Below are 24,734 nucleotides of genomic sequence, written 5' to 3' on the forward strand. Positions count from 1 at the left end.
CTACTTGCACTTTGACGTGCTTTTGAACTGCTAGGTTGGAGCAGGGATCGAGCAATGGGAGCTCACCCCGTCGTGGGTATTCGAACCGCCGACCTTCTGATTGGCAAGCCCTAGGCTCTGTGGCTTAACCCACAGTGCCACCCGCGTCCCTCCAGTAGCACCTTAGAGACCAACTAAGTTTGTTATTGGCATGAGCTTTCGTGTGCATGCACGCTTCTTCAGAGACACAGATTTGTTTGTTTGTTTGACTTATGCCCCACCTTTTTCTCCCAAGGAGCTGAAGGTGATGTACAGGGTTCTCCTCTCCATTTAATTCCCACAACCACCCTGTGAGGTAGGTTCAGGTAGCTTAGGCTGAGAGGTAATGACTGGGCCCAAGCTCACCCAGTGAGTGTCATGACCAGTGGGCATCTGAACGCGGGTTTTTAACCACAACACCACACTGGCTGGCCGATTTTTAAAACATTCTCTCAGAATGAGAGTGCAGTTCCTCAGGCCATACATCTAAAGAATTATTTCCCACTTTAACAGTCATGCCTTCCTCCAAATAACCCTGGGAACTGTGTTAGTTTCTGTTTTGCCACTGAGCAGCTGCTTGGAGTCACAGGACTCTGTTTACATTCCAGAGACAGTCCAGGCTATTGGAAGTCTCACGGGAGACTAGAGACGGATGTGATGTTACTGGTTTCCTGTTTCCTTTGTTCAGTTGCTCTCTGCTTTCATAGAGAGGGGATGTGTTTTTTGTCTGCATGGTTAAGAAATAAAACTCTTTAACCATGTAGCCCAAACCTCTCGTCTCTTTCCTGTGCTGGAAACTCTGTTGAATGGAACGTGCCCTGGAGCCTTATCAAAGGCTCAGGTCGTTAAACACGTCGGAAGGCGATTCCGAAGGACTCGGGGGAAGAAAATGAGCTTTATCAGCTTGGCTGAGCGGAGATCCCGACAACTGTAGGTTCTTAAGGGTGCTAACTTTGCAGGGTTACAGTTCCCGGCACTCTTGAACAAACTGCAGTGCCCAAGATCCTCCAGGGCTGATGAAAGTGGTTTAATAGTGCTTTAAATGTTTGGAGCGGCTGTGACCTTAAGCTAGGCTATCTGAAGCATAGTGGTCATGCCAAACTGGGACAAGGTTTGGGCCAGTTGCGATTAGAGCATCGTGCCGCTTGAATTCAAAATGGATTCTCATACATATAAATATATATGTACACACACACATAAAGGCACTTCCTAGATTGGTTTGAGAAGCCTTCACAAACTTTAATAATAAAAAAAAAACCTTGGCAATTACAGAGCCATGTTCTGGTGGTGACAATTCACCCAAGGCTTGATGCGACCTTAATTGGAACACTCCCAGTGTGGGTCTCCCATCCATTAGAAGATGTCGAGCACCTAAGCATGTGCTCATTCCCCCCACGTAATGCCTCTCGAGGAACATCCCGCAGCATTTCAAGACTTTGCAGAGTTTCCAGGTCAGCAGCTGCTTGCCGTGAGTTTCCTCGCTGTTTCCTAGCAGCAGAATCCCAGGCTTGGAAATAGCAGGGAGGGGAAAGCCTGAGTTCCAGCATGGCGGGTGAGCGGCGATGCCAAATTCAAGGACGCATCCTTCCTGCAGTCACCCATTATCCCGGCATGCGACATCCATTTGCAGCAACATCCACTTTCAATGTGCTACTGACTATGTTCCCGTGGGGGTTTGTGGGAGTGAGAGCATGGAAGGGCAACACAGACCCGGTTTAAAAGCCATGGGCAGAGACTGCTAGACTCCGACTGAGGAGTCTTGTATTTCCAGAGTTTTCTCCCAAAAGACAAAGGAACTCCTCCATCACGAGACAAGCAGGGACTCTGATAAGAGACCGTGCAATTCTTGAAATATCTTGGATGCGATAAAGAAAGTAGAACAATTTTGTAAATGAAAGAGGTGGTTTTATTCCGCACCCCTTAAGAGTTTTGTCTCCTTGGATATTGGAGGTGCTCCTATTTTACTGTGGGAGAAACTCATAGCCATTCTGCCCTCTTCCCAGTATGAAAGCTTTCCCCAACCTAATGGTCCTCAGGGTGTTTTGAACCACAACTCCCATCAGCCCCAGGGCCAGACATACAGTGGTACCTCTGGTTACGTACTTAATTCGTTCCAGCGGTCCGTTCTTAACCTGAAACAGTTCTTAACCTGAGGTACCACTTTAGCAAATGGGGCCTCCTGCTGGCGTGCAATTTCTGTTCTCATCCTGAGGTAAAGTTCTTAACCCAAGTTACTACTTCCGGGTTAGCGGAGTCTGTAACCCAAGTGTTTGTAACCCGAGGTGTTTGTAACCTGAGGTACCACTGTACTGCACTGGCTGGGGCTGTTGAGAGTTGTAGGCCAAAACATCTGGAAGGAACCAGGCTGAGGAAAGCTGCACTAGACAGCTGTGAGGAATTGCTGCTCGTCCCTCAGAACGCTTCCTTCCTACCTGGGTACGGGATGGAGAGGAGGGTGAAGTCTGCATAGCGCTGTGCTTTATCCACCTTCTCGGAAGACGTCACGCTAAGGAAGGAAAACAGAGAAATGCACTACATGTGTGTGAAGCTGGCTAGCGTGGTGTGGCAATTGTGGGCCAACCTCAACAAAGTCAGCCCAATTTCCCTTGCTGCTCCCCGCCCCCACCCCGAATAATCTCAGCTTTCCCCCAACAAAGTTTACAGAGAATAACTGCACATTCAGGATCTCTTTCCAATTAAGGCATGAGCTAGTCTTTGTGCTTAAATTATCCCATCTGGCATTCTTTTTCTTTTCCTTTTCTTGAAGATTACAAAGAAGTACCTGGCTGGATTACCCTTCACGCCTACTCTCCAACAGAAGCTTGTTTGTTTTTAATTTTGATGAGTCTGGGGTGGGGAATTAGAAATGGCATCACGCTGAATGCAGAACGCCACAAACCAATTTCATTTATGAAGCAAGCCAAGTTTTTTAAGCTCATGGCTACCAAGTGGCAGGCATCCTGCCAAGACCTGGAAGAGCTCCCTGCAGCAGCAACAACAACAACAACAAAAACAAAAACACCCTGCCTAATTAAGCAAGCATCTTATGGCAGAGACTTTGAGCTGATCAACGCACTATAAAACATTATTCCTGCACATAGCGAGCAAACTCATAAGAGAAAAGTTCAGTGTAGTCTTCTCCCTGACATCTCTATTTTGCTACACTCAAAGAGCATTTTAATGTAAGGTAAAGGTAAAGGGACCCCTGACCATTAGGTCCAGTCGTGACTGACTCTGGGGTTGCGGCGCTCATCTCGCTTTATTGGCCGAGGGAGCCGGCGTACAGCTTCCAGGTCATGTGGCCAGCATGACTAAGCTGCTTCTGGCGAACCAGAGCAGCACACGGAAACGCCGTTTACCTTCCCGCTGGAGCGGTAACCTATTTATCTACTTGCACTTTGACGTGTTTTCGAACTGCTAGGTTGGCAGGAGCAGGGACCGAACAACGGGAGCTCACCCCGTCGTGGGGATTCGAACCGCCGACTTTCTGATCGGCAAGTCCTAGGCTCTGTGGTTTAACCCACAGCGCCACCCGTGTCCTTGCATTTTAATGTATGGGACCATAATAATAAAAAATAAACTTCCTCACCCATTTGCATTCTGAAGTGCTGCTACCTAGGATTCTATCCTTGCATTATGTGCAGAACAACTATCTGCAACCACACTTCAGGGTGTTCTACGCTAGAGGAAAAACAAACCTAGGCCAAAAACACAGGGAGGCACTCGGCACATTCCTCCATTTGGGGGCTCTTTCTAGCAGGGCAGGAGAAGAGAAGTCAGAAGAGAGAGAACGACTCTAGGAACGTCTGCTGAAAATGAAACCTGGTTGCGATATCCAGATAGCAGCAATAAATTGGCTTCCTTTACTTTTTTAAACTCATTTCAATATATTTTTATCCCACCCTTTTCTCTGCAGCAGGAATGGAGAAACCTTGATATGTTACTGAACTCCAACTCCCATCAGCCCCAGCCAGCATGGCCAATAGTCAGGGATGATGGGAGATGCAGTTCAATATCTGGAGCGCTACAGCTTCCCCGTCCCAACTCTACCCGCCTGCCTTTTATCCTCGCAATACCCCCTTGAAGGCAGCTGAGGCTGAGTGATAGGGACCTGCTCAAAGTTAGTTACTCAGGAAGCTTTAGGCAACAGTGCCTGGCGTGCTCTGGTCCATGGGGTCACGAAGAGCCGGAAACGACTAAACGACTAAGCAACAACAACAAATCTGACTGCTGTCCTTCTCCTGCTCTCAGGAGCATCCTTCACCTGCAGTGCTTCTCAAAATTTGCCAGCAGCCAATTGGGACGCACAACACACAAATGGCACCCGTACTTACTTCAAGCCAAACTTCACTTTCTTGTTCTCCACCATCAAGTCACAGATGTACGCAACCGACAGGTACCTCAAGAGCTTGATGTCATGACCTCGGACCTTGTCGAACAGCTGCGAGTCTGCATTTCTGAAATACAGGACAAGGGGGTGAGGTTTTCCGCCCGGAGGAGGAAATGCAGAAGGCTCAGATTAGCACAATCGAGGCATAAGCAAGTCCTACAAGCCAACACAAAATGCTTCACACAACAGTGCTAATGCTCTACAATGGCCAAGACCAAGGACATGGTAAGCCGGGCGATTCTCCTGTGCAAGACCTGTTGATTTCAACGTGGCTTTTGCAGGAGAGCTTCCCTGATGGATGGTGCCCCAGCTCGGTAGTAAAAGCATCTGAAGAACCTCTTTAGGAAAACGGGTTTCATTTTTTATCCAAATCTCTGGAGGTTCTTGTAAGGGAGCACATCTACTATGCAAACGTACATTGATTGAGGTGTCCTGACCTCACCCCATATTCTGTGGGTGGTTCTGTAGGAGTTGCTGAGAACTCCAAAGAGGTTCCCAACAACCTCCAGAATTAAGGCCTCCAGAATTCACTTTGGGAGAGGGGGGAAAGCAAAGCCAAACCAGTTAAACAATCAAATTTAGAAGTCACACACGTCCAACACTGCCCTGTGAGTGGCAAACAAGCAAGTCCTTGAGAGAGGATTTTAATTGGCCTAAAATTACCAGAAGGAATAATCTTAAAACTGCAAGCTATGCATTAACAATGGAGCCCATTCTGCCAATAGGTTCTTAAAGTTTTGCTTCAAACTGTTCTTTTGATCTCGCCGAAGTCTGAAAGTATTTTATTATTGATATTTCTATGCTGAGATTTCAGGACTGCTTTTTATGAGTTGTTCTCCGGTTTTGTTTTAAATTCTACTGTGAAGCACTTCCAAGTGCCTTAATATAGTACAGCAGGCTATAGGTTCGTGGAATTAAAAAAACAAGCAAACCCAAGAAGAAATATTGGCAGCAAGTGTGTGGGACTTGCTCTCAGTCCACCTCTCATACGATCCTTACTTCCCCCCACAAACTCTACTGCAGTCCAGAAAAAGCATCATTGGACTGGCCTGTACTCACAGAACACCAGCCATTGCTTTGTGACCCACAACAGCCAAGTATTTCCCTGCCTTGGGAGAGATGAAATTATGGAAGTGCAAGTTTTTCCGTTACTGCAGCTCCATGGTGGCAGGAAAGGTCCCTCTTACATTTTCTCCCTGCCATGCCAGCGTAAAGCAGATCCATGAAGAAAAAGGAGTCAAAACTTTGTCTGACACATTTGTAGGAAGTGGTTGGGTCCAACAGACCTGAAAGCAGAGTCTTCTTCTGACATGTCCTCTGTATCTGCCCAGGCATCGTCTGTGCCCCCTGCAGAGAAGACACCAAGAGACGTTCAATATATTAGTAGTCACAACTTCTGCCCTAAACAGACTGGATCAGCTGGTATAAGAATCTCAGCACTTCTCCCACAAAGCATGGTTCTGGACTTCCCACGTGTTCCAATAATGTAAGATGCCGTTTGTGATGATGAACGAGTCCTAAAATCACCAGGCTCGTCCCATGTAAGCGACCCCGCTTGCCGCCTCACAAACTGGAAGGATACTACCAACAGGACCAGTTTTATTACAGAGCTTTTGCCTTCAGTCCCACCCCTCGTTTCATTGACGGGGAATTGCTCCAAGGTGATATAGACCCTGAAAACAACCCCGAGAGGTAGGCGAGGCTGAGATATAGCAGCTAAGATGACACAAGTTACACCATACTGGCACTCAATGACTTCATGGCTCTGAAGAGATCAGAGTCCCACGCTCGTATATTCTCCTGGACCACCCAGGAATATTTGACACTACACCTATCTTTTCACTTTTCAGTGCTATGCATAACATTAAATATTATATTAAAAGCGTTTTTTGACATGAAACTTATTGAGTGGATAAGGAACGGGTGCCTACTTCCTGCATGGTAAAGCAAGTGGTGCTGGCCATAAATCAAGACTGTTCATTTAGTCTAAGTGAAGAAATTGATGCATGGTAACACTAACAGTTTCAACTCTTTCTTCAAAGAAACAAAACAAAAAACAGGATTGGGGAACTTTTTTGGCCCGGTGGGCCAGATCCTTATTTGCCTCCACCCCATGGGACAGCTTACTTGACAACCACCTGACATCACAATGATGTCAGATGATTGACATATGGCCTGCCCAGCTCACCTGCTCAAGCGTCCTGCTCAGCGCTTCCCAGACACCAGGGACAGGGCTCTGGCTCAGCCACTTTCTGCAGAGATCAGCAATGCAACAGAGATGCCTTCAGGAAACTGAGTCATGCAGAGGATCCTTTGCAGAAAGCAGGGCTGCAGTCACCGGCCATCAGCACAACTCGGGCACACAGCCAATCACAATAGGCGTGACCTCGCCACCCATTTAGCTGATGGGTGGGGACTTCAATACTGCTTTCTGCAGCGATAGGCTGTGTGATCAGGCTGCCCCACAAGGAAGTCTGTCACGCAGCCTATCCAGTTGCACTTGTACCTGCCGTACAATTGACTCCTCATATGTGACGTCAGCTATGGAGCAGCTGGGTGTGGTTTGGGGGACACAGCCTCACCAGCCAGATTGAGACCTGTGCTGGACCAAATATGGCCAGAGGTTTCCCACTCAAGTTAAAGACCTTAATGCTGCTATGACCTCCTGAAGGTGTATGGCCAATCAGAAAATAGGGGAGGGGAGTCTTAGCATTGAGTGCAGCTCCCCATAATTAAGAGGTAAAGGTAAAGGGACCCCGGACCATTAGGTGCAGTCGTGGCCGACTCTGGGGTTGCGGCGCTCATCTCGCTTTATTGGCCGAGGGAGCCAGCGTACAGCTTCTGGGTCATGTGGCCAGCATGACTAAGCCGCTTCTGGCGAACCAGAGCAGCGCACAGAAACACCGTTTACCTTTCCGCCGGAGCGGTACCTATTTATCTATTTGCACTTGATGTGCTTTCGAACTGCTAGGTTGGCAGGAGCAGGGACCGAGCAACGGGAACTCACCCCGTCGCAGGGATTCGAACCGCCGACCTTCTGATCGGCAAGTCCTAGGGTCTGTGGTTTAACCCACAGCACCACCCGTGTCCCCATAATTAAGAGGACAACTGTCTAAATGTCATATATTGCATAACTTGAAAGTTGGAAATCAGATTTTCTTTGTGCAACAGGGTAGCTCCCTTGGCCCATAGGTTTTGCTTTGTTCCAGAAATGCAGAATCTATGCAGCAGTGTCTGAAGAACAAAAAAAGCCACCCTGGTCACAGTTCTCTTGCGCAACCAGGGATTCCCGCAATTGCTTCATCACTGAAGACATGCAACAAAGATGCCCTTGGGAGCAGACTCCAATACTGAAACAGGAAGCTTACAGAGGAGCTTGCAGACCCACAAGACAAGGCCACAAATGGCTACCACCACCTGACAGTACCCTATGCATCTTTCTCTCCTTGCAGAACTTGCCAGCTTTGGCTTTCTAGGGAACATGAGTTTGGTTTCCGTTTTGAACTAAGCCACTGTCCTCAATGGCAGCTCAAGCCTGCTGCTCACACCAATTTTCAAGGATGCTCATAAAACAGAGGTAACACATGGCAACTATTACCAAACCTACACCTCCCTTACCTGAGAAAATGTAGTTGTATCCTGTGCGCCCATAAAGTTCCCCCCACCCCGCCAGGGTGGCCGATCGGCATATATGCTGAGGAAAGAGAGAGATGCAACACATGACCATCAAAGCACAGAGAAGCAATGGGCCCTCCTTCTCCTCCTCTCCCAGCCTTTTCCCATTCCCAATTCAAGAGAGTCTGGCTTTGCACTCGTGGTCTGCACTGCGCCTTCCAGATGGAGGTCTGCATGGCTCACAGGTCAGGCTTAATTACTTCCCAACCCTCTGCTAAGCTACATTTCCCCATGATTCTACTTTGCACCACTATTTGCAATTCCTTTTTAACTAATATCAGCCTTGTGCGCTTCATTAACATGCTCTTTGAACCGTCTCTCCCTCAAACCGTTAATGAACGGGATTAGGCTGGTCCCTGCAGGATCCTCTTTAAGTTCACCTATCGGTAGCAGAGCTGAAACAAGTCTGCAAGTTATGGAGCAGCTTATCAAAGGCGCCAGCCCGGCCTCAGTCTGCACGGGTGCATGCCCGCTTGACTTGGGAGCATCGAAGAAAGGTTGTCAAGAGATTGTTGCACCCGCTTTCTAGACCCTTCTGCTCATGGCTGAAGGCACCCTCCAGTAAATCGTGCAAAAGCTACAATGAGACATTCACATAAGAAAACCATGAAAGTCACAAGACACAGAGACAGAGAGAGCTTTACCTTGCCCTTGTAGAGGATGACGGGGCAGACAAACCGCCCTCTACACCTGGCCATTTTACTGCGGTGGATGAGGTCTTGCAGCTTGCCAACTTGGACGGTGCTCTCAAATCTATTGGAGGCAAAACAGGCCATTACCTGCACAGGCACCAACTGCAGATTGGAGGGGACAGGTGTTGCCTTGATGTGCTTCTCAGGCTACGAGTGACTGCAAAATCTCATCTTGGCATACATTCAGTGTAAAGCCTGGCAGCTTCTGTCACCTTGTTTTGAAGCCAACAGCTCAGGGGGAATGGGACGGGGGGGGAGAGACTTCCACTAACCAAAGGCTTGGTTTTGTTAACTCCACAGCCACGAAGGATGTGCACCTCACCGTTCACTGTCTTCTTGTTTAAAAGGCTTAGTGGCCACAAATTTAACAGATCCTGGATCCAGACTCAGATTAGCTAACAAACAGAAGGAAATTTTAATCCTGTTCTCCCCACCAGAATAGCATACGTAAGTAAGCAGAGAGATGGCAATGGCTACAAGGTTGATGGTCATCGCCGAGGAGAGACCCAAACGCAGAGCTCCACTGTCTAGAATGATCAGGTTTCCATTTGTTCACTGCCACTAATATCAGACACTGATTCAGAACTGATAATGGATTCCTTGGAGTTGGATGGAAAGGAGATACAGGGTGTCACGAGCATACTGATGAGACTGAACTCCAAATCCCTGGATGACCTCTCTCGGTGTTTTCATGTAGATGTTGAACAGCATGGGAGACAAGATGGGAGGACACCCCAGAAGACTCCCAGCGCCACATTCTTGAACTGTCCCTCAAAGAAGTACTGGGGCCACCATGAAAAAAATGATAAAAGTTCCACCCCAGTCAGGTGGTCTAGAACAAATGGTCAATAGTACTGAAAGCTTCCAAGAAAGAGGTACAGCAGAACCAACTAGGACATACTGCACCTTCCCAATATGGATCTACCAAAGTCGTCTGCCCCACAACCAGGCCTTGAATGCCATCTTTTTTGACTATCCAGTAACATCTGGAGCAGAGATGTGTCCTTATGCTCAAACACACTGCCCAAGAATGGAAAATGAGTGAGCCTGGATCCCTTCTCAACAAAGTGGGCATTTCATGGGAAGGGGGGACGAGGCAGGATCAGGTGATTACCAAAAATCTGGGAAGGGATCTAACACACCTCCATTTCCACTTTGGTCTGAGTACCTGCTGCTTTATTTCTGGATAAAAACAAATGCAGGATTTAATAGGCACCAATTGGCCACCTCTGGATCATCATATCTTGGCTTCATAAACAGAGATATGCCTAAACCTTTTGCCTAACTGCTCCAGCCTCATATCACTTCTTCCCCACCCCATAATGCCCCACAATAAGACAGTAAGTCTTCAAATTAAGCCTAGTTTCCCATTTCAGTGAAATCTTTCACAAGCTGGGATGTTAAACCTATTTAGGCCTGTGGTTTAAGATCCTGGCTTGTTCCAATCTGATAACCATTGTTTCCTGGTCCAGACGAAACAGGAAACTGTGGTTAGTTGAAGAATTCCAGGTTTAATTGTGGCACACCAAGGAGGAAAGGAGCGGCACATACAGTCAGATGGTGAGTAATAAGCTGTGGCGTGATCACCTGGATATAGCCTGCATAAGAGAACACAAGGGCTAAAAATGTCTTTTCCCCCACAGAGAGGTCTGTATTTGCTAAATGAATTCAAAGATGGGAGATGAAAAGAAGAGTGAAAGAGGAGCAGTTGAGGAGAAATAAGGTAGCTTTGCCCATGAAAGGCTTTGCTGACTACACAATTCTTGAGAGACACTGGAGAAACAGTGGCTTGACTGAGAGACTCTCCCAAGGTCCGGGGAAGGAGCATGTGAGAGGTAGGGTCAACTGCAGCCAGTTCCCAAGGGATGCCAATTAGCACTTGATGGTTTCAAATTTATTCCAGTAGTCAGATCAAAAGATCTGGCCCCTCCCCTCACTCTTTCTATTACCTTAATGAGGCTTAAGTTGGCTCCAGGTCCCTCTGTATTTAATTCAAAGGTTCAGCCTGGGTAAGCAACTGGGATATATGAAGCGCCACAAATTAAGCTGTGATCTACCCCAAACCACACACACACCCTCCATCACTAAGACACTGCATTGGATGAGGTTCCCTGGAACAGCATCTGGCTCAAAGCTTCGCCTTAGTGCCAAGCACTCTCCAATAAACCTGTCTCTCAAGAGCTACTCTGGTTCGCTCGAATGCCTCACAGCGGCAAAACGAAGCTTTCTGACAGATACACTGCAACTCCACAATATTCCAGATAGCTCCTTTGCCAACCTGGTGCCCTCCAGATGATTGAGACTTGTAGTCCAAAATGTCTAGAGGGCACCAGACTGGCAAAGAAGAGTTTGGATTTGATATCCCGCTTTATCACTACCCGAAGGAGTCTCAAAGCGGCAAACATTCTCCTTTCCCTTCCTCCCCCACAACAAACACTCTGTGAGGTGAGTGGGGCTGAGAGACTTCAGAGAAGTGTGACTAGCCCAAGGTCACCCAGCAGCTGCATGTGGAGGAGCGGAGACGCGAACCCGGTTCCCCAGATTACGAGACTACCGCTCTTAACCACTACACCACACTGGCTTCCTTGAAATGATCACCTTTAACAATCCACCTCTCAATGTTTTGCTACCCCAAAAAAATGCCGGGGTGGGGTGGGGAGAGGAACTCATCTACAAGTTAGACCAAATACTAGAAATATCAGATGTGTTGCTTTCCTCACACTGGACCACCTCCTGCATCAGACGCCTGATTTTAAGCCCCTTTTGCATTGCTGTTTTTGCAAAAGAAGAAGAAGAAGCAGGTTATATGTATTGTGTAAGATTATTTTTTTTCATCTAATTTTGCATACAGTTTGGCTTTTTTTTTAGAAACAGAAATGCAAAAGTGACGAGCCGCATGTGGTACGTTATTTCTGCATCATATAATTTTATATATATGCTAATAGCACATACAGTGGTACCTCGGGTTAAGTACAGTGGTGCCCCGCAAGACGAATGCCTTGCAAGACGGAAAACTCGCTAGACGAAAGAGTTTTCCGTTTTGGAGGTGCTTCGCAAAACGAATCTCCTATGGGCTTGCTTCGCAAGACGAAAATGTCTTGCGAGTTCCTGTGGGTTTTCTTTCCTCCCCCCCCCCTTTTCCTAAGCCGCTAAGCCGCTTATCAGCTGATGCAATAAGACGATAAGCCGCTAAAAGCCGCTAAAAGCACTAATCCACGAATCCGTCAATGGGCTTGCTTCGCAAGATGAAAAAACCGCTAGACGAAGAGAATCACAGAACGGATTCTTTTCGTCTTGCGAGGCACCACTGTACTTAATTTGTTCCGGACGTCCGTTCTTAACCTGAAACTGTTCTTAACCTGAAGCACCACTTTAGCTAATGGGGCCTCCTGCTGTTGCCGCGCTGCCAGAGCACGATTTCTGTTCTCATCCTGAAGCAAAATTCTTAACGTGAGGTACTATTTCTGGATTAGCAGAGTCCGTAATCTGAAGCGTATGTAACCTGAGGTACCACTGTATGTATTTTTCTCCAGTGTTATAACATATTTTATGCATTATAACATAAACTTATAATTGGTGCTTGGCACTTCAGGAAACCCGGCTGTGTGCAAGCAATAAGGGACGTAACAATATGAGAACTGTTCTTGTTTTTAGCAGGATGGGGGAAGTTGACAATATTAAGGATCGAAGCAGGTTTTACAGCAACTGGTATGCAGACGTTTTGCTGCCCCTGAACATGGAGGCAGAGCACAACCATTGTGGCTACCAGCCACTGCTAGTCTTATCCTCCCCGAATTTGTGTGATGGTCCTCTTTCAAAACCATCCCAGTTGGTGATCATCCAAGGCAACTGCCCCATCCTCCTTCAAGTACCCTGAACCCAAGCTGCTTTGGGGCTTCCCAAAACGAAATAACCAGGACTTTGAATTGCGCCTGGAAAGAATCCTTCTATTTTGCACCAGCAGCCAATGAGTTGTATAATATGACCCCATTACAGACGATCCCTGAACTGTAGCTCTTGCTTATTAGGGGGGAGCAAGTGGCTTTCTCTTTCTCCACGGATGTCGGCGTAGCGTTAGTAAAAAAAGAAGAAGAAGAAGCATGGAACATTTTGTGTGGCACAGCTGCCGTTTGGGCATCTTGTCTATGTACGCCGACCTCGGGGACAGGAGAAAAGCCCTGCCACCTGCCCAGCCGGAGGGTGCCAGGAACACACATCCGGCCACCCATTGGTGCCAGGGAACTGGACGCTTTTGAACTCGCGGCTGCAGTTCCCTCCGACACACAGGAGAACGCTGCGGTTATGCCAGGCAGGAGCCGGTGCCCAGCCGAGAACCGTGCCCAAAGCGCAATGATTTTATGCCAACTCCATTAAACTTCCCAAGCCCTCTTAAAAGCCTCTGTAAGCCAAAGAGGTTGCTATGGCAACCCAGACCCCTGCTTATGAAAAATACATAAAGTACAACATTTCCAGTTGTGGTTTTTTTTTTTTTTTAAAAAAAACTCTTTTAAGGACGAGCGAGGAAGCAAGTAGCGCGAGCTTAAAGTCCCATAGAATATTCTATTACCCTGTGCAGTTCACACATCCAGCCCCTAAAACAGTCTGCTTTAGCTGGTCACGTAGCTGCTGCTGCCGCAGCACACACACCCCCCCCCGCCATTAAGGGGTAAGGGGCAAAGCAGTAACTCCTCTAGGGGGGTTCACAGAACCACCTCCGCCCTGCCCCATTCAGTTGGACGGGCAAAGAGGGCAATGGTGGCCAATTCCCTGAACACAGGGGGCATGTATGTGCAAAGGAACAGTGGAATGCTCAAAATCAGAGTGGATTTGAAATCGCACGGCGGCAGCGGGAGGCCCCATTAGCTAAAAGTGGTACCTCAGGTTAAGAACAGTTTCAGGTTAAGAATGGATCTCCGGAATGAATTAAGTATGTAACCAGAGGTACTACTGTATTTAGTTATTTGGCAACCTCTGGTGTAGACAATGCTGAGCGAAATGGATCAATGGCCTGACTCTGTCCAGGGCAGCTTCCTGTTACTTATGAAGCGAAGAATGGCAAGGGCCCACTCAGTAGCCGCAAAGCTCTGAAGTACTGGCACAAAAGCAGCTTCCTATGACCCTATCCTTCCTCTGGTTTCCAAGCAATCGCCCTGGCCATGTCTGCTTTTGCTTTCTGGGAAGGAGGAAGGTAGGTTTTGAGGAAAGGAGCTAATTCTAATTTGGGCAAGAATGCATCATTGGGCAGGGTGGTTATTCCGTGTCCCCTCAGCCCTTCCTCATTTAAAACAGGAACTCTTAAAAAAAAAATAGTTGACAACAGAATTGCAGTTCATTTGCTCTGCCGTTTCACGAGTCTCTGCACTACAGATCTGGTTCTACATGAGCTGTTTGGTCCCTCCAAGATAGTTATCAGCAATAAATAAAACTGAATGTTAGAATGATGTTTGATTGAAGTTAAGTGGTTTCTAGCTGTAATGGTTTAAAAGAATATGGAAAAATGGGATTTTTAATAGGTAAAAATTTAATGTTACAATATATTAAGATTAAAGATCAGGATAATAAGGAGGGAAAGGAATTGCTGAACTAATAAATTGAACTGGAATACAAAAAAGGGAGGTATGAGGAGGTCCGGGAAAACAAGTAAATGAAAGATAAGTGACGAAAAGATGGAATTATTTTTAACTGTTTTTTATTTTGTATTTTTGCTTTTTTTCTTTTTCATTACGTAATACTGTGAAAACTTTAATAAATATTTATATAAAAAAAACCAAGATATTTATCAGCAATAGATTCTCTCACTCACTCACACCCACACCCACACCCACACCGCCCAGCCCACTAGCAGCTGGGATGATTCAGTTCTTCTGCCAGCTAAGTAATCTGCAAATGTAAGTAGGGTGGAGTCTGGATTGAAGAAGAATTTCCCAAGCAAGGAGGGAAAGGACTGTATGATTTGGTCACAGAATGAAGGGCTGAGGCAGTTCTCAGGTATTTGGGATGGGGAAGAAGGGAGTGCTTTTAAAGGAGCCTTCTGCCTCCCCCACCACAAAACAAGCACTCATGTTCTGCTTGCAGAGAACCTTGCAAGCATTCATTGGTGAACAGCTTGCTGGCGTGCGCAAAGTATCTGAACAGAGCTACTAATCCCTCACTGGCGTCGGAAGAGGAACTGGGCAAACGCCTTCATCCTTACCCGCCTCACAGGGTTGCTGTAAACACAGCAGGGGGGCAGGCACACACTATGTATTTAAAACCCGGAATCAAGTGTAAATTAGAAGTGGCAGCTGTACAGTGGTACCTCGGGTTAAGAACTTAATTTGTTCTGGAGGTCCGTTCTTAACCTGAAACTGTTCTTAACCTCAGTGGCGTAGCGTGGGTTGTCAGCACCCGGGGCAAGGCAAGTAATTTGCGCCCCCTAACACGTGGATTTTAGCACTCGAGTGCGAGCGCGCCCCCCCCGATGTTGCACCCGGCCCCCCTGACCCCCCCACGCTACGCCACTGGGGCTGGGGGCGAGCGAAGGAGCCAAGGACCCCCCCCCAAAGGCTCAGCAAGAATTTATTAAATTTATTATTTGCGGAGCCCCCGCGGGCCGAGGCAGCCGAAGCCCCCTCCCCTCGGGCGCCTCCCCGCCCCCTCCTCTCCTTGGGCTGTAGGTGGAGCTCCAGATCTGGGCTTGGCGAGCGCCTCTCCTCCTCCCGGCTGGGTCCGGGGGCTTCCAGCCGTGCTCCGTCCTCGCCCCCCCCCACTGAGACTTGCACTGAGAGCCGGAGCCAGCGGCGCCCCTTCTGCCGGGAGACCCTCGCCCGCCCGCCGGCTTCCTCTCGGAGGGTTTTGGGGAGCGCAGGGCGCGGCGAGGCCCCTCGGAGCTCTCCTCCCTCCCAGTCGGCAGAAGCAGCCGCTGCCTGTGGCTGGGACGAGGGGATGGCGGCGGCGGCGGGGTGCGGAGGCTGCCCGTGCCCGGCATCGGTGGCGGCGCTGCTGCAGCGGCTGCTCCTCCTGCGAGCAGTGAGTGGAGCGCAGCCGCAGTGGCGGCGGGGGGCGCGCGCGCTAGGGCGCAAGGCTGGCGGTGGCGGCGGGGAGCCCGGCGGAGGAAGGAACTTGTCCCTTCCCTCTGGACTCGCGCCCCTCCAGATGTTGCGCCCGGCACCCCTGGCACCCCCCACGCTACGCCACTGCTTAACCTGAGGTACCACTTTAGCTAATGGGGCCTGCCGCCGCACAATTTCTGTTCTCATCCTGAAACAAAGTTCTTAACCCGAGGTACTATTTCTGGGTTAGCGGAGTCTGTAACCTGAAGCGTCTGTAACCTGAAGTGTCTGTAACCCGAGGTACCCCTGTAGTTTTGATTTGCTGTGTAACCTATTCCATATTCCGCTGGTCCTCCTGTCTTCAGTACACAGAGCGGTTAACTATAACTGGTCAGAACTATAACTGGTCAGAACTTGGAAGGGAAATCCTTTTCCAGTCTCAAAGACGGAATTGAACAGATTCAGAATGATGCACCCTTCAGGAGGAAATGGGTATACACATGGGGGGGGGCACACAACCCCACACCACCCTTACATTGTGCAGCTCATACTTGGTTACTTTCCTATTGCACCACATAAGTAATGTTTTTGTAGGTTGGAAGCTTGCTCATTCTGACAAGAGGCGGCAGCGTGGCTGGTTCCCTACGCAGTACAGAATCTTGCACAAATCCTTCGAGCAGAGGTCAGTCACTGTCCTGGTAATTTCCATCAGCCACTTTTTGTTCTAAAGTTGCGTCTTGCATACTAGGAGGAGGTGGGATTTGAGTGGAGGACACACTGACCCTGGACACCTAACTAGACCAGAGGGGCAAGAAGTGGGAGCTGTGGTGCCCAGTGGGCTACCATCATCACTAGGCTCCTCTCGTGTAAAAGGCCTCAATGTTTTATGGCTGCAAAGTGGGGGGAAAGGGCTCCAAGACTCAAACCAAAGAGGGCAGATACTGCACTATACAGAAAACAAGCAACCACCAAGTGCAAGAATGGCCCCAAGAGGTATCAGGAAACAAAGAGCTCCATGGCTGCATTTATCTAAGCCCTGGAAACGTGTCAAGAACTCAATGCTGTGGGTGAAAATGCTAATGTCTGAAGATCATATCAACAGCATTTTGCCATATTCCCTATGGAGCTTGGCCTGCCAAAAATGGCTTGGCAGGCCAGCCAGCCTCGGAAGTCTGGCAGGACCAATTGGGCCCGTGGGCTAGAGATTCTCAAGCACAACTCTAGCATATATAGAGAAGAAGTATCTAATGCATAGGAAGATCTTCCAACAATAATTTTCTGGAAAAGCCACTTCACCGTTAGTAAGCTCTGCTCCCTCAGCTGTCAAACAGACCAGGGCAAATGGAGCACAATAAGCAATGCTGGGAAACATGTTTATGATACTGGAGTTGGTGCTGGGGCAAAGCAGGTGAGGTGTGTAACACAGGAGGAGAAGCGAAGCACAAAGCTGCAATACAGGAAAGTAGTATTCCCTCCCCGAATCCTTGCAGAGCAGCGTTTTAGTGGTTTGGTTAACCAGGCAGGATGCATCACAGTTTGGCAACCTCATGAAACACCAATCCAAACTTGAATTAAATCTCCAATGGGAAGTTCGAATAAAAACGAAGCGTCATTCAATTGACGCTGCTGCAGTCTCCACCTCTCCTCTCTCAGTGCAACCTCAGAAAGAGCAGGCAAAGGTTTGGTAGCTGAAGGGAAAAGATGGTGCATTGATTCAGTCCAACTCCTGGACAAGACAGACCTCCTTTCCAACTCACTGAATTTTGCAACTTGCCACATCTTTCTGAGTTCTCACTACAAATATGAGGGGACTGAAACTAAACTCGGAATTTTTCAACTGCTTTTGCAAAATCCTCAGATTCCATCTTCAGGGTCAGAAGCCGCTTTCTACCTTCTGATCTAGACAGTATTATCAAACTGTACAGATTACATCCAAGCCATCGTTTTGGTTTTCCAAGCAGCAAGAAAGCTGAAGTGAAAAAAATTAAGAGGAACCAAAAGGGCAACGAAAGCTACTCAGGCATGAAAAACATCACATGGGTACACCCTGCAGCTGGTGGGCACATTAAGAAGCAGCACAGCTAAGCGCTGCTGTGCATGAGTCAAATTTGCAAATGGTAATAACTTTAATGGCTTAGCCATTAAAGATGGAAAAAGAGAAGTCCACCTATATTGATGGCGTTTGACACTTCAGGGCAGGGCTTCTGGATGGGGATGAACTCCCTATGAAGGAACAAGTGCGTATCTCCTGGATACCTTGTTGTTGTTGTTGTTTACTGAATTTGTATACCGTCCTTCATCCAAAGATCTCAGGGAAGTTCACAGAATAAAGACACTTTAAGATACAGAATAAAACCACCAAGTACATAATAACAGACCAAAAACTAAACAAGACAAATAACAAAACAATAACTCCTACCCACCCATTTTAAAAGAACATTGGATATCAGTCAGCCAAAGGCATGGTTAAAGGGGAACGTTTTCGCCTAGTGCCTCAAAGTGTATAATGAAGGCGCCATGTGAACCTCCCTGGGGTGAGCATTCCACAGACGGGGAGCCACTGCTGAAAAGGCCTGTTCCCAAGTTGCCACTCTCTGGACCTCACATAGAAGAGGCACGCAAAGAGAAGGGCCTGGGATGATGATTGCAAAGTCCGGGTTGGTTTATCTGGGGAGAGGTAGTCTGTGACATCTAGTGATATCAACATACCTTGGAAATATCAGCAACCTGCCTCATGGTTATGGCTACACTGAGGGTTGTTAGAAGGTAAGCACAGTTAAAAAAGCAGAGACATCATCTTGCCGACAAAGGTCCATATAGTTAAAGCTATGGTTTTCCCAGTAGTGACATATGGAAGTGAGAGCTGGACCATATAGAAGGCTGATTGCCAAAGAATTGATGCTTTTGAATTATGGTGCTGGAGGGGACTCTTGAGAGTCCCATGGACTGCAAGAAGATCAAACCTCTCCATTCTGAAGGAAATCAGCCCTGAGTGCTCACTGGAAGGACAGATTGTGAAGCTGAGGCTCCAATACTTTGGCCACCTCATGAGAAGAGAAGACTCCCTGGAAAAGACCCTGGTGTTGTGAAAGATGGAAGACACAAGGAGAAGGGGATGACAGAGGATGAGATGGTTGGACAGTGTTCTCGAAGCTACCAGCATGAGTTTGACCAAACTGCGGGAGGCAGTGGAAGACAGGAGTGCCTGGCGTGCTCTGGTCCATGGGGTCTCGAAGAGTCGGACACGACTAAACGACTAAACAACAACAACAAGTGCAGTTAGGCCTCACTGCAAGCAAAGGATTATAAACAAGCTTACAGAGCTCGCCAGTATAAGAAAATAGTGGTAAATTTATCAAGGAACATGCAACACGACAAAATCTGCATGCAGATTCAAGTTCTGCGTGGGAATCGAGTTCTGTATGAAGCAACTCTAAAGTGTTTCAAAGAACAGCAGTGGGAAAAGTGAAAACAAAAGCGGAAGTCCACCCCACCCTTCTCCAACTGTGCAGATCTGTCATATGCTTGAATTTCTACTCGGCTATCACTGCATGGACCCCATGACATGCAACATGTATCTAAGAGGCAGAACAATTCAAGCCACTGATGCACTGTGCTGAAGAGGGTTTGAATAGCACAGGTGTGTCCCTCTGCCCAGCGCTGCGGGTGTACAGGAATCCCACTGGCACGGGGCACCTCAATGCACTGCCTGAACAGCAGGGTAAACGGAAGTTACCTACAGTGGCATTCCCATCAGCGGAAACACCTGAAGCAGCATCAGGAGGGCCCACTGTAGGATCTGCTGAATCCTGAGCCAGCCCCAATGTCACTTGTGATGGCAACACCACCGATCTAGGCCATCTTGTTGCACCAGCATGGAAGTTTAAAAGAGAATTAGACAAATTCACAGAGGATAAGGCTATCAATGGCTACTAACTCTGATGGCTATGTTCCACCTCCGCTGTCGGAGGCAGTACCATTTCAAATACCGTTTTCTGGAAACCTCAAGAGGGGAGAGTGTTGTTATAATCAGGTCCTGCCTTGCAGGCTGTCCACAAGCATCTGGTTAGCCACTGTGATAACAGGAAGTCGTACTTAGATGGGTCTAATCCAGCAGGGTTTTTTATGTTCACTGGTTGCTACTTAACTCACACACCACAGTAGCCTCTCATTCATTAGAAAAAACACCAGGGCAGCACCCAATAATTGTGCATATTTATGTGAACAGCCAATTTTAGAGCCAAGTAAATGGAACGAAAAGACTGATTAGTAACTTGCTAGTACTGTAGTACATCTCCCAAAAAAACAGTGATGCACTCTGCAGGCCACAAACGTGCTCAGGTTAATTTGGGTAAGACACAGTCCTCCCAAAAGCAGTCACGACTTACGTGTGCCTCTCTTGATCTGTGCTCTCATACTCCAAGAAGACAATCAGGCGGGGGTAATGGCTGCAGATTTCACCATTCCCATTGTGGATCACGCTGAAGCAGTAGTCCTTGCCGAACAACTCAAGGCAGCATTTCTCAATGCGCTCTATCTAGTCAAGTCAAAGAACAAACCAACAGTTATTACAGAATTATTGTTATTTATACATGGGGGTAACGTTCTCGGGACATCAGCAGGACTGATGTCCCTTCCAGTCCGCTCCGCCCCTGCCCCACCTCCTAATGGCACGCATGTCAGCAGCCGCACATGTGCTGATTGCGCACAAGTAGGGAGTTGCCTGTACTGTGATCCAAACCAAGGCCTGGTACATTGTACAAACAATGTATACAGTGGTGCCTCGCAAGACAAAAAGAATCCGTTCTGTGATTCTCTTCGTCTAGCGGTTTTTTCGTCTTGCGAAGCAAGCCCATAGGAGATTCGTTTTGCGAAGCACCTCCAAAACGGAAAACTCTTTCGTCTAGCGAGTTTTCCGTCTTGCGAGGCATTCGTCTTGCAGGGCACCACTGTATATGGGTTAAATAAATGCAAGTATGGAGCAAAACATTTGATCTTAAGGAAAACTTTGCTGCCCCAAAAATCCAATAATGAGACCCTCTGTATAGCTGGCATCTATCCCATGAAGTTGCAGCATTTAAAATGCTTATCATTAGAATTCTGGTTATCTGGCAACCTTTGGACAGAGGAAACACAAGACTCGCAATGTTCACCACGTGAGCATTAGGTTACTCTATAAACGAGGACAAGGTGCATCAATGAAGCACATCCAACCGACAAAGGCCTTGCAGAATCCGATTGTGCACTTGGGAGTATAGACATGAAGTAACCAGGGATGCTAGTATTATCTACTTGTGTTAGGGAAGTTATGACTTCATGCAACACAGTACCTTCTCTCTCCACCCCACCTTCCTTTACTAATTTGTTTTTCCTAGGGTTTATTTTGCAATGAAGCACCATACAAGAAACCCAGGAAATCCCCATATAAGGATTCGTTTTAAAACAACTGCACTAAAATAAGGGAGAAGGTTTGCAGTATTAACAGGGATTGTGTAAGGATCTCTTTTAATGGACAGGGATTTTACGCTGCAGAGAACAGATGTTGATTCACCTATCCACTCTTTTCAGCCAAAGCATGGCTCCAAAATTGGTTCACAGTAAATTACAAATTGACCCAACTACAGCTAACACTTCACGTATCAGACGGAGTGGACTGCAGAGCAACAGAAGCTTACGCTGTAATGGATTTGACACATCTTTATAGATATGCCCTCTTTTGCTGCTAATACGGCCTCCTCTCTGGAAGGCAATTAAAATGCAACACAAAAACACTTCTCAGATTTTTTTATCTTTCTTCTTGTTGTGGTTTCCCCCCCCAATGCTTTTAGCAGTTCTTATTTTTATCTGTAAGCGAGTGCCTTGATCCCGCTGGGTGGAGGAAAGGCAAGACTATAAAACCCAGCGTGGTGGGCTGGGTACAAATAATAAAACAAAACAATTCTCAACTGCGTCTGGGTTGCAGGCACGGCAGAGGAATGTCCGGCTGCCGTCCTGCTTATGCCTTTGATGGTCGGTGGGGAATAATAATGAAAAGGCATCTCCAAGCTGGAAGAAACTGTTCACCAGTGGGAGGTTTTTGTTTTTGTGCCAGTCATACACTTCTCAGAGGAGAGGGATCAGTAGCAACCTGGGGGTACAGTTTAAGGCAAGGGCCGTGCAGAGCGGCGCTGAACGAGGCAGGCCCAGCCCACCCCTCAGGCTCACCTTGGCGCTGCTGCCGGCCCCGCCGCTGCCGCTGCCTCCACCTGCAGAGGTGCCTCCTCCGCCGCCGCCGCCTCCCCCGCTACCGCCCCCTCCATCCCGGGCCCGGTACTGCGCCCTCGAGAACTCCAGCAGCAGCTCCGCCAAAGCGCGCTCCCCGGCACCGGGCCCTTGAAGGGCGGAGGTAGGGTCGCCCGGGGCTCCTGCCATCCCCGCCCCGCACTCACGGGCCCGAGCCCCGGACTCGCCGCCCCTGCAGCGCCAGCGCCTTCTCCATCCCAACCGCCTTCCGCTTCCGGGAAAGGAGAGCGATGCCGTCATTACAGCGCGACACAAGAGCGAACACCAACACCACCACCGGCCGCCCGGAAAGGATACCCCTTCCCTATTGGCCCGAAGAGAGCGCGAAAACACCCCCCTCCCTCCCTCTCTGCCTCTTCCAGGGGAAGAAAAGGAAGAAGCGGAAGGGCAGGGCTTAAGGAGGAGGAGATGTGAGGGGGCGGGTCCGTGGGCGGGGCTATGTGGGCGGGGCCGGACTCTGGCTCTGGGAATTGCGGGGCTGCGAGCCAATGGCTGCGTGTGGAACTTTGGTGGCAGCGGCGAGGGGTTTTTTGTGTGTGTTTCCTGTGGCGCGCGCGCCCAAAGCGAAAAGAGACTGCAGGATGGAAACTCTGGCCACTCGCGTGCACGTGCAAGTGGATCAGTTATTATTGATACTACTAACAATATAGAGTGATGTATGGAAGTGAGAGCTGGACCATAAAGAAGGCCGATCGCCGAAGAATTGGTGCTTTTGAATTATGGTGCTGGAGGAGACTCTTGAGAGTCCCATGGACTGCAAGAAGATCAAACCTCTCCATTCTGAAGAAAAGCAGCCCTGAGTGCTCACTGGAAGAGCAGATCCTGAAGCTGAGGCTCCAGTACTTTGGCCACGTCATGAGAAGAGAAGACTCCATGGAAAAGACCCTGATGTTGGGAAAGATGGAGGGCACAAGGAGAAGGGGACGACAGCGGACGAGATGGTTGGATAGTGTTCTCGAAGCTACTAGCATGAGTTTGACCAAACTGCAGGAGGAAGTGGAAGACAGGAGTGCCTGGCGTGCTCTGGTCCATGGGGTCACGAAGAGTCGGACACGACTAAACAACAACAAACAATATTATTAATACCCAGTAATGCTTTGCCAAGAAGAATATCGGTTTCTGCACTCTGATGTATATTATTACCAATGCTTTTTTCTGGGGGGGGGACGCAGGGGGACACATACCCCTAAACATGTCTTGAATCCTTGTACTTCTGTCTCATTTAGTGTATCCCCCCCCCCCGATTTGAACTATAAAATAGTGATTTTCTCGAGTCAAAATGAGAGTACCTCTAAACATTTTTTTTAATAGAAAAAAGCACTGATTATTACCGTAAAAAACAACAACACGAAGATTGGATTTCAGGTAATTTGGTTGTAGCCCTGGCTTACCACCAGTTAATGCAACAGGCTAACACCTTGGTCTGTTGCAGCAAAAAATGAGAGAAAGAAACGTGCAACGCCTTGTGGATTTCTCAAGTGAGCAGGATTCCACTTAAGGACCAGGATTTCAGGCCCAGTGGATGAGTGTGGTTGTCTCTACCCATGCTTGGCGATTCTCCCCAAACTCCCCAGGCTACAGGTTTGGATAGTGTTGGATGCCACGCCTAGAGCAAGTCTGATGGAGGCATGCAGAGCACTGCCTGTTCCCTGTTCCATCCATGCTGGATCCGTTTCAGTTCTTGTGACCTGAGGATGTGGCTAAGCTGCTTGAAGCAATGTGGTTCCTTAGGCCTGGCTGTAGGGAACTGACTGGATGGGTCCAGGGAAGAGGGGAAGTACCATCTGCCTTGAATGAAGCCATGGTGCATGTCCTCCTTAACAAGACCTCCCTGGATTGCCCAGTAGCGAAAATCCGCTTTGGGGACAAGGATGTTTGGAGAAGCTGGTGGTGATTCTCCACTTTAAGTTACACTTGGAGGGTTAAGTGGGTTGAAAAAGGTTCCCCACCTTTGTCTTAATCAGATTCATGATGTGAGTGTTGTATGTGTGTGTCACCCAGTGGGCTTCCTGGCTGAGTGGGGATTTGTTGTTGTTTTTTAAATGATATTTATTGAATTTTTTTTTAAATTACAGGGGGAAAAACACAGCAAAAAAAAAGAGAGAAAAAGAGAACACAAGAAAACAAACCCATCGCTCAATGTAGGTTCAAAAACAAACAAACAAACAAACAAACAAAAATACACCACAAACAGATAAAAATAAATCCATCATTCTTGAATCTTCAACTTTCATTACCTTCATTCTTTGACCTCCTCCTCCTCCCTTTTTTTGTATCCTAGTTATTAATTATCGCAGCAAATCCTTTCCATATTTCATAATATTCTATCATTACATTACCTTAATCTATTTTCATCTTATCTTATAGAAAACCTTAAAACTTAAATCTTATTTTTACCAACTTCTCATAACCATAATATTCTTGCCTATCATTAGACATTTTTGCTAAAGCCAAATAATTACGTTCCAACATTTTTCTAACATTCATCAATTTTATAAACCAATCCTAGTAAAAAAAAGAGAGATAAAAACAATCCAATCTTCATCCAGCGTCCCTTCCTCCTGGTCCCGGGTTTTGTCAGTCCTTTTTATCCCTTGATCTAGCGCATTAACCTGGTAACCTTATATCCGAGGCCCTTAAGTCAGT

The 24,734-nt window shown here is 47.8% G+C and overlaps 1 protein-coding gene across 3 annotated transcripts in view; it reads right to left on the reverse strand.

The window, feature by feature from the left end:
- Positions 1–22,388, reverse strand: part of MTMR14 (myotubularin related protein 14) — an 87,452-nt gene extending 65,064 nt beyond the window's left edge. For 2 of the 3 annotated variants that reach the window (XM_083491938.1, XM_083491937.1), the window contains exons 1-7: positions 22,011–22,388; positions 20,195–20,343; positions 8,728–8,836; positions 8,027–8,102; positions 5,695–5,755; positions 4,353–4,475; positions 2,451–2,524 (exon numbers count right to left, since the gene is read on the reverse strand). In XM_083491938.1, the coding sequence (XP_083348064.1) occupies positions 2,451–2,524; positions 4,353–4,475; positions 5,695–5,755; positions 8,027–8,102; positions 8,728–8,836; positions 20,195–20,343; positions 22,011–22,328 (910 nt within the window). In that variant the 5' untranslated portion in view covers positions 22,329–22,388. The remainder of the gene's footprint in view (positions 1–2,450; positions 2,525–4,352; positions 4,476–5,694; positions 5,756–8,026; positions 8,103–8,727; positions 8,837–20,194; positions 20,344–22,010) is intronic. The other variant, XM_083491939.1, reaches the window with a different exon arrangement.
- Between the last annotated feature and the right edge of the window lie 2,346 nt (positions 22,389–24,734).

Source organism: Podarcis liolepis (genome assembly GCF_965112155.1).
Source record: "Podarcis liolepis genome assembly, chromosome: 2".
Lineage (NCBI taxonomy): Eukaryota > Metazoa > Chordata > Lepidosauria > Squamata > Lacertidae > Podarcis > Podarcis liolepis.